The sequence below is a fragment of the Nematolebias whitei genome, chromosome 3 (genome assembly GCF_014905685.2).
Source record: "Nematolebias whitei isolate Nwh7 chromosome 3, NemWhi1, whole genome shotgun sequence".
NCBI classification, from domain to species: Eukaryota; Metazoa; Chordata; class Actinopteri; order Cyprinodontiformes; family Rivulidae; genus Nematolebias; species Nematolebias whitei.
Genome location: NC_056500.1, coordinates 41,845,864 through 41,855,447, shown reverse-complemented (window position 1 = coordinate 41,855,447; position 9,584 = coordinate 41,845,864). Strand labels below are relative to the sequence as shown.

The 9,584-nt window shown below is 39.9% G+C and overlaps 1 protein-coding gene across 1 annotated transcript; it reads left to right on the top strand.

The window, feature by feature from the left end:
* The first annotated feature begins 2,176 nt into the window (after nucleotides 1-2,176).
* LOC119408142 lies at nucleotides 2,177-8,328 on the top strand. Its single transcript, XM_037674982.1, has 6 exons — nucleotides 2,177-2,411; nucleotides 4,006-4,148; nucleotides 6,703-6,764; nucleotides 6,847-6,960; nucleotides 7,922-8,020; nucleotides 8,093-8,328. Exons 1-6 carry the CDS (start codon nucleotides 2,307-2,309, stop codon nucleotides 8,215-8,217), a joined length of 648 nt encoding a protein of 215 aa, XP_037530910.1. The 5' UTR covers nucleotides 2,177-2,306; the 3' UTR covers nucleotides 8,218-8,328.
* The last annotated feature ends 1,256 nt before the right edge of the window (nucleotides 8,329-9,584 follow it).

Genomic DNA, 9,584 nt, shown 5'->3' with positions numbered 1-9,584 from the left:
GATTGTTTTACAACAAATGGTTGTTGCTCTGAAGTCACATGTTGCAGAAGAGAGTAATCCAAGTGAATTATGTTCTGTGACGTGTTAAACTTTCAGTTTTGGGTCAGATGTAGAGGAGGAAGCGTAACTTCAGGTCAGCTGATGTGAGGCTGGTTGTACTTCAGATGAATCAGTCTGCAGCGATGATGATCATCACGCATCAGCTCAGCGGGGGCGTCGGAACAACCAAACATTCTCCTGAAGCATTTCACCTCCTGGTCTGTTTCTGTGGAGCGATCAGCAGAGGTGACTGCTGCCTGAGGGCTCCACGGTTCCTCCATGAAAACATCTGCAGAAACTAAATCCTGCTTCTAGTTCATTTTTATGAGGGGTGGCCATCTGGAATCAGCTTTGCTCCAAAACATCAGTTGTAGAAGTGTACTGATTAAAGTCTGAGATGTTTTAGTAACAAACTGGCACACATTTGTATATTTAAATGTACAAATACACTCTACATCACCCTCCTTTGGTGGTGGGTGATCATTTGTAAAAGTAAAACCCAAAATTCTTTGAGCTCTTTTCTAGAAGAAAGATTTTCCTTGGGCTTTCAAAATTCAGCTGTACCTTTTATAAGTTCAAATTATTATTTTTTCATTCAACCTTTGTTTAGACAGGTTAATCCCACTGAGCCTCGGCTTTACAAGAGAGACCTGATTTTAAGAAAGAATGACTACAACAAAGACGATAGACAATCATAAATCGTGTAAAAAATGAGACTAAGTGAAAATAAAATGGCATTTTAAAATAAAAAACAGCTAGGTTGTAAGGCAGACCTGGGCGTTGTACGGCCCCAGGGCCACATGCGGCCCTTTGGTTGACTGACCGGCCCCCGTAAGGGGAATTACAAAATACATATGTAAACAAATGAAGTTAACCAAATCCAGATATAGATCCTCTCTCACTGATGATGTCAACGTTGCTTCACATCGCCACCTCAGACCTTCAACATGACTTTAACATTTCCGTTAAAGCCCAACAGAGACTAGACTTCTCTCACTAAACAAGAAAAAAGAACTGAAAACACCAAATGAGATGTTTAGACTACAAATGTAGGCACGTAAAGAACCGGGACTCGAAATCACAGTTCAGTGACGATCACTATTATATGATGTTTCATAATATTTGGAGTACAAAGACAATCTTGTGATATATTTAGAAAGCTAAGAACTTTTTCCTGCAGTATATAAAACTCAAAATGAGTTTTGGGGTGAATGTGACTGAAAATGATCACTAATATAACGTCACAAATGGTAAAAATGTTAACAGTTTACCATTGTACTGGGAAATTTAATTGAATAAATGACATTTTTTGTAAGGAAACCTCACTTTTTCGTTGCTTAATCATAACAAATACTCTTACCAGCTTGTTAAAACAGTGCTATGTACTGCTTTTAATAATGAAATACTATTATTATGCAGTATTGAGTTAACTTGAAATCAGGTCTCTCTTGTAAATGAGTCCTCGAGGCTCAATGGGATTTACCTGTCTAAATAAAGGTTGAATGAAAAAGTCATTTGTGCCAGCCCTCCACAATATTTGTTGTTTTTCATGTGGCCCCATGGAAAAAATAATTGCCCACCCCTGTTGTAAGGTGATGTAAAATACTAAAAACAGGAACATGTCTGCGTTGGTTTTTCCCATGAACTTAACAGATGTTTGAAGCCACTTAGAGAGGTCAAGGTTGAGAGCTTCAGATCTTTTTGTAAGATATTCCAGGAAACGGGATCAGAGTAGGAGAAGGCCCTTTTGCCAAGTTCAGTCCTCACTGAGGGAACACTGCAGGTAATAATGTCCTGAGAGCGCACGCTGTAACTGCACTCACGCAGAGACATGTAGGAGGAGATTAAGGCAACAGACCAAGAAGTGATTTAAAGATATATTTGATTATATTATACATTCTAATCCACATTATGATGTTTCACTAGCAAATAATTTAACATGAAAAACAATTTTTTTTACCCTTTACAGGTTTAAATGCGCTTATTCATATTTTTGACTACTCTGAGATCAATAAAAGGGATTAGGACAATATTTTGACATCAACGTGTACAGTCTTTTTAAAGCTGCCTGTTCCATGTGAGCCAATCAATAATTCTAAACCAGGCCAAAGTCTGTTTCCTCTCAATGTTTGCTCTGGTTACATCAGCTCACAAACTCATAAATACACTGCATCCAGAAGAGACAGGCTGTGACAAGCAGAAACATCTGTAAAGCAGAAACATCTGTAGAGGACAAACACACGAGCAAACAGAAGAAGGATTAAACAATGAAGTGTGTTGTTGTGTTGCTGAGTCTTCTGTCGGTGTGTGGATCGGCTCCTCTGAGCAGCTGTGATGCTCTGCTCAGACCTGTAGACATCAGCAAGGATGAAGTAAGTGACTCTTTATGCTTTTCTGGCCTTTAAAAGCACCTTTTTATAAACCAAACCCCTGAGAAGTACAGCATAAAGTAAGGTGGTCACTACAGAGAGTTGAATCCCCAATTCGGTATGGTTCCCAAAAATTAAAATAATTCATCTCTAATAGGATGTTTTGTTCTGCTTGACACAAGTATATAAACAATTGTATTAAATAGTTAAAGTTGTTGCTATTGTCATTATTTATCTGTTTAAATTTTCTCATTCAGACTGTTTGTACCTTAAGCAGCAAAAGGGTAGATTCGTTATGGTAAAATCTAAAATACTTAAACTGTTTAAACATGGAATAAATTATTCTGTACTAAAAACAGAATCTTCAAAATTCAATTCTTGACGATCCAAGTTGTTCTTGTGAAGTTTAGGGTAAACAACGGAGGGAAAATGTTCCAAACTGCTCTGAAATCAAGCAGTGTAGAAGTTTTACAAATCTGATCCAGGTTTCACCAACTGTGTTTTCTTTAGACTTTTTTTTTAACGTTTACTACAGAATAATCCCAGTTTTAAAGAGCTTTTGTTATGTTTATCTTGAACAGTTTAAGTATTGTAGTTATACAACTGAACCTGTTTCATTGTGTTTCAGGAGGATTAAAAATAGCAATTATATTAAAAATAACTTTTACAAATAGAATAAAGATTTCACAAAAGCTGTCTTTCAAGAGCTCTGATTTTACTGATCATTCAGTCCACACTTGAACAATTTAGATGTTTTAAGCTGTCCAGATGGCCTGACTGACCATTATTTGATTTTGTACCTGGATGATTGAGCATGAACTTTGATGTCTTGAACCACTTTGGCTGTGGCTGCCTGCCTGGGAGGAGTCGACTGGGGAAAGGACAGCCCCCAGAAACCATCTTATGACCAGCAAACTGGTTGGTCCACTTAAGGAGTGTACTGCTTGGTGGGGGAACAGTTTACTTGGGACTTCTCAGACTGATGAAGCCCTCTGGATAGAAGGCAAAACGTCTTTCCACAAAAACGAAACTGTCCAGATGACCTGTACTGGATTTTGTACCTAGATGATTGAACATGAACTTTGATGTTTAAATGTTTTACTTTCTGAACTAAAGCTGGTTCAAAATGTTCCTGATACTAAAAATTAAGTGGAAGAGTCCTTTACTGCATCCTTCAGCTTTGTGCTGTATAAGTTCCCAGTTAAATATATTGTCTCAGGTATAATTAAATGTTAGATGATCTTTGAAGGATGAGCGATATGGAGTTCATTTTAAATACAATTAATAAAAACATCACACCGCAGCGTGAGATGGTAAACTGAGCAGAATAAGATCGTTTTATGGTGAGAGATGACAAACTTATCGCTGTTTGGGACAAATCTGGAAAATGGCATATTCAAGATCTCAAGCAAGAGTCTGTCAAACTGTCTGATTTATTGATGAAGTTATGATCATTGAAATCTCTGGTTTATTTTTACATGTCCACACATAATGGGACACTGAGGAATACTTTGTTTCAATGTGTACTTGTACGTAGCTGAAATGACAATAAAACCCTCTCTCTCTGTATAAACTCAGCACCATGTTTGTGTTCCAGATGTTGGGAGGATGGATGTTCGTCGGGGCGAGCTCGGACATCCCAGGAAGCCGCTCCCTGTACTACCTGCTGTCCAGCGTCTGGTTTAACATCACTGCCACCTCCAAGAGCAACGTTATCCACATCGTCCAAAATCAGAGAATGTAAATCTGCTCCTAGCACAACAAACAATCCATCATTCTGATTTCACCTCTGATGCTGATGGTCGTATTATTCCAGCTACAGTCCATTATGACCATAACGATCACTCCCAGTCACCGCCATTAATGCCAGTTATCACAAAGCATTTACAAGTCTGGACACAAATGTGTGTGCTATGGAACCTGCTCGAGCCATGCCAGGCTAAAGAAAGGTCGCACAATTGTATTTTGTTGTTAGCTTGATCACAGCATGCATTCTCTGTGGCATCATTTCCACAAGCTTCTGCAGCGTCACATTTATCTCAGTCCAGAGTGGCTTTAATCTTTCACCAGGATCTTGTATTGATGATGGGAGATTCATACCCAAGAGATTCTCAAAGGGGTTCAGGTCTGGGCTCTGTGTGGACAATCCATGCATGAAAATGACGCAGTCATGTTCCCTGAACCACTCTGTCACAGTTAGAGCTAGGTGAATCCTAGCATTGTCCTCTTGGAACGTGCCCGTGCCATCAGGGATGAGGTCTCTCTTGTAAATGAGTCCCCGAGGCTCAATGGGATTAACCTGTTTAAATAAAGGATGAATTAATGAAAAAAATCCATTAATGGAAGAACCTGGTCATTCAGTATCTTCAGGCTGACCTCTTTCTTTGGGCTCATAATGTTGCTGAACTTAGACCAGACCACCTGCACCTACCCCAGATCATAGTCTGCCCCCACAGGCTTGTATGGTAGGCACCAGACATGATGGGAGCATCACTTCAGCCGCCTCTATGCTTACCCTTGGGTGAGTGGTTCGTCCTCCAGTGGGAGAGTTGGGGGTTCGATTCCACCATCAGTCACATGCCGAAGTGTCCCTGAGCAAGACACTGAACCCCTCATTGCTTCTGATGTGTGTCCCATCAGTGTATGAATATGATAAAGCTCTGATTATTCTGTGTATAGATCTAGTAGAGTGCTGGATAAATGAGGCACAGATTGTACCATACCATACCATACCATACCATACCATACCATACCATACCATACCATACCATACCATACTATACCATACCACTTTATTTATAAAGCACCTAAAACAGCAACAAGGCCAACCAAAGTGCTGTACAGACAAAACAACAGGTAACACACCAAGCAAAATACAAAATGAGGTAAATCAGAATATAGACATAAAAACGATGCAGATAATGACGACAAACCAGTGTGGAGCATACAGGATCAAAACACAGATCATCTGATGTTGAAAGCCACCGAATAGTAGTGAGTTTTTAAATGGGACTTGAAAACCGAGAGGGAGGGGGTCTGTCTGACAAGCAGAGGTAACTCGTTCCAAAGTCTTGGTCCTGCTACAGAGAAGGCCCTGTCACCTCTGCGCTTAAGACGAGTTCCTGGAACTGTGAGGAGCAACTGGTCCGCTGACCTCAGGGAGCGTGGCGGGACATACGGTTGTAGCAAATCAGAGGGATGGTGGGGGTGGGGGGGTGACACTGTTCAGTGATTTGTAGACATACATGAATATTTTGAACTGGATTCGAAAGTGAACCGGTAACCAGTGCAGTGAGGCCAAAACTGGTGTAATGTGCTCTCTTTTGCCTGTACTGGTTAAAAATCGGGCTGCTGCATTCTGGACCAGTTGTAGTCGTGCAATGGAGGTCCGACTGATACCAAACAGGAGTGAATTGCTGTAATCAAACCTAGATGTAATGAATGCATGTCTCCAGGTTATTTTTGGACAATATGGGCTTCAGTTTAGACAGCCGCCTCAGGTGGAAGAAGCATGATTTAATAATCATGTTTACATGATTGTTAAGTTTCAGGGAAGGGTCCGTTATCACGCCCAGATTAGTGACTCTTTGTTTTTCTGACAGGGTTAGAGCGGAGAGGTCGATACAGTGGTTTGTGATCGTGTTGTTGGGAGGGAACAACATGACTTCAGACTTCTTTTCATTGAAACTTAAGAAGTTTAAAGCCATCCAGTCCCTGATGTCAGCCAGGCAGTCGAGCAGCAGATTGCGTTGTAAAGAGCTTTGACTGTCTTGATGAAATAGAAAGGTGATAATGTCCATTTACCCTGATGCTCACTCCCCACCGTCCTAGTTTTTAATAATGTTTTGAACAGTTCTTAACCTGATTAGAGTCATTTCAGCAATCTCCCCAGATGTTTTCTCTACTTAGGCCAATAATTTGACCCTTCTGAAATGGATGAGCATCTTTTCCATGTTCACAGGAAGTTTTTCCACATGGATGTTCAACAAATGAGAATCTGCATCAGTTAGGGTAAATGACTTTTTGCCAGCTGAAACAGAATCACCCTTACAGTAATTATCCAACGGGAAGCTCTTACCTTTTGTCTTAGTTAAATTCAGGCGGTGACCTTTTCCTTTTGTTTGGGCCACGCTGTGTGCATATCTGAAGCTGGAAAGAAAGTTCCCCAACAAATGTTTGTCTCATTATTGTAGACAGGCTGAGGCAAAAACATCTCCAACAAAGTTAATATCATAATTCTGATTGAAGCACATATCTGCTTTGGTTAAATGGCCAGTTTGTTTTTTCTTCACAGACTGGGTGAATGCTCCAGCTTAGCATACGATGTGGATTTCGAAAACAGCACCATTTTAATTGGTGAGAGTCACTGGAAGTTGTTTGTTCTAATGATCATGATCAGAGTAACTCAGTCGGCGCTTCTGATTGTGTTTTTGTGCAGAGCAACCTGTATACCTTAAAGAAGTCTACTTGCCCACTGAGTGTGCCGACTGTTTGGTCGCCAAAGAAGACATCAAGGCTGAAGAGCATTCTTTCACCAGTCTTCTTCTGTTCAGTAAGAATCACACAGTACAACAAATAAGTTCAGTTCTATTCAGTTTAAAACCATCACAACAGAAGTTCTCTCAGGCAGTGGCGATTTTAGCCTCTTTTTGGTTCTGCTCAAGCACCCCTAAATTTTAACTCAGCACCCCTGAAGAACAAAGAACCATCATTGGAACTGGACCTGCAGTCTCTGACAGAGGTGTCTGAGCAGAGGATGCTGAGGAAACTGCTCCAGATCCAGAACAACACGTCACACCCCCTGCATGACACCCTGGACTCTTACTGCAGCACCTTCAGTCTGAAGGACCTTCTTGCTCCATATTCATCCACCCGGTCCCTACGATCACAGAACAGTCATCTCCTCCACCTTCCATGAACTAAATTAAGGACCATGGGAGATCGGGCATTCTGTGTGGCTGCCCCCGCCTCTGGAACTCCCTCCCTGACTATCTGAGAGCCCTGCAATCATTGGTTGACTTTAAAAAAGGCTTAAAGACTTTTTTTTTTAAAGCAAGCCTATTCTGCCTCCACAATTTTATCACTGATTTTAGTTGATTTTATCACTGATTTTAGTTGATTTTTATCACTGATTATAGTTGATTTTGATCACTGATTATAGTTGATTTTATCACTGATTTTAGTTGATTTTTATCACTGATTATAGTTGATTTTGATCACTGATTATAGTTGATTTTATCACTGATTTTAGTAGATTTTATCACTGATTTTAGTAGATTTTATCACTGATTTTAGTTGATTTTATCACTGATTTTAGTTGATTTTATCACTGATTATAGTTGATTTTATCACTGATTTTAGTTGATTTTATCACTGATTTTAGTTGCACTTTGTAGCACTTTGAGATTTTTGTTAATGAAAAGTGTGTTACAAATTAAATTAATTATTATTAAATTCGATACATCATTTGATCATTTGTTTTTAATGTTGAAATGAAACGTCTGTACTTTCAGGCAGAAACAGGAGCGTCTCATCTGCTGCAGTGGAAATGTTAAAGAAACAAGCAGAATGTCTTCGGATGCCTCCGCCTATAATGATAGACCCAACCAACGGTAAGAGAAGGAGCACTTTTCTAGTGACATTTAGCACCTCTCTAATTGTTTATTATCATTTTATGAGAACAGAACTCTGCCCAGAAGACTTAACGCCCCCTGACGGGATGAGCGCCCTCCAATCAATGTTGGAGGCCAAGATGGGACTCAAGGTTGCCAAATTTCTGGATAGCATTTTTGACCTCTTTGTTAGCTGATTTAATATTTTTCTAACACTGATCAAATGGAAAGTGCCAGATTATCATCACAGCAAGGATGGTGAAAATTCTTTCATGTGATTGTCTTAAATTAAAAACCCAATTACAAAAGTGTTTTTGTCTTTATTTAGCTACATTATCTAAACGGTAAAAAATGTCAGAGTCAAATATAGACAAAATAAAAGGTTAGCTTTCCTGTGACAGAAAACATTTAAGGCTCTGAATGTCCAATACACCAGTGAGAAATAGTAATTATAAATAAACCCTGCCTATCTTCAGTTTATAGGTGTACTCCGGTACATGCGATCATAAAGATGCTGAAGAGATGATGCAGCGAGATCTCCCTTTCCTGGAAACAACCTTTAAGTGTTAAAATGAACGTTTTTAATGACAGTCATGCCAGCTGTAAGGAACTGGTGTCATTCATATGATGCCCTGATAAAACAAATGCTGAAACACTGTTGACGTGCAGCAACGCCACTCTCGACATCAGCTAATTAAAAAACTTTTATGTTCTACCAAGCTCCCAAGTGCCATATTAAAATGGAGGCAAATCAGGGGAGGTGTGTCATGTGTGCTCAGTTCTACGTTCGAAGGATGCTTGGAGGAACACTGAGCAGAAACGTGTGCATGATTTGATAAATTGTAATATTTTTATGCTCAAGCAGTTTGGACATTTTGTCCCTGTTACAGTTTTTCTGAATTGTTTACACACAAATTCTGGTACTTGAGAGACACAATGACCACAACATGTAACTCATGCACCAACTCCCTGAACCAATTCTGCGAAACTACAAGCACAATTCCTGCTTTACTCTCAAATTACCATTCTAAAACACACTTTTTTCAAAACACTACACGCAATTTTGCTGCATTTGGCACAACGTTCATGAATAAAATCTCTTGTTTTCACAAGGAACACACTGTTATTCAAAATTCTAAAATTTATTACCCCACTCTGCACACTGACCCATCACATCGGCAAACACCGTTCACACACTTTTACAATTAGCTATCAGAGCTTTAGCACAAAAGGGCAACAGGTGAGGTCTTCTGTTTTGGAGCAATGGATGTCAACATTGGAAACAGGCAGAGCCAGAGGAGTGAGAGTAAGAGGAGGAGGCCGAGGATCGTAATCTCTGATGAGATCCGAGCCACCATGTGCTCAGCCATGGTCTGACAATGAAGGAGGCTGGACAAAGAGCACAGACAAATTTGAGCAGATACACTGTAGCATCCATCAACTGGACTTTCTGAATTGAGAATAGGTAAGAGATCTACTCTCACTAGAAAACTGCAGTACTGTATATCAGTATTGTACTCATTGAGTACAGTAGTACAGTATTGCCTTTGAACAGTTCTGCAGG

Bases quoted from the DNA above. Each gene is read 5' to 3' on its own strand.
- LOC119408142 (XM_037674982.1), top strand. From the start codon at position 2,307: ATGAAGTGTGTTGTTGTGTTGCTGAGTCTTCTGTCGGTGTGTGGATCG. The intron at 6,961-7,921 runs GTAAGAATCACA...CTGTACTTTCAG, and splicing joins CACCAGTCTTCTTCTGTTCA to GCAGAAACAGGAGCGTCTCA. The intron at 8,021-8,092 runs GTAAGAGAAGGA...TTATGAGAACAG, and splicing joins AATGATAGACCCAACCAACG to AACTCTGCCCAGAAGACTTA.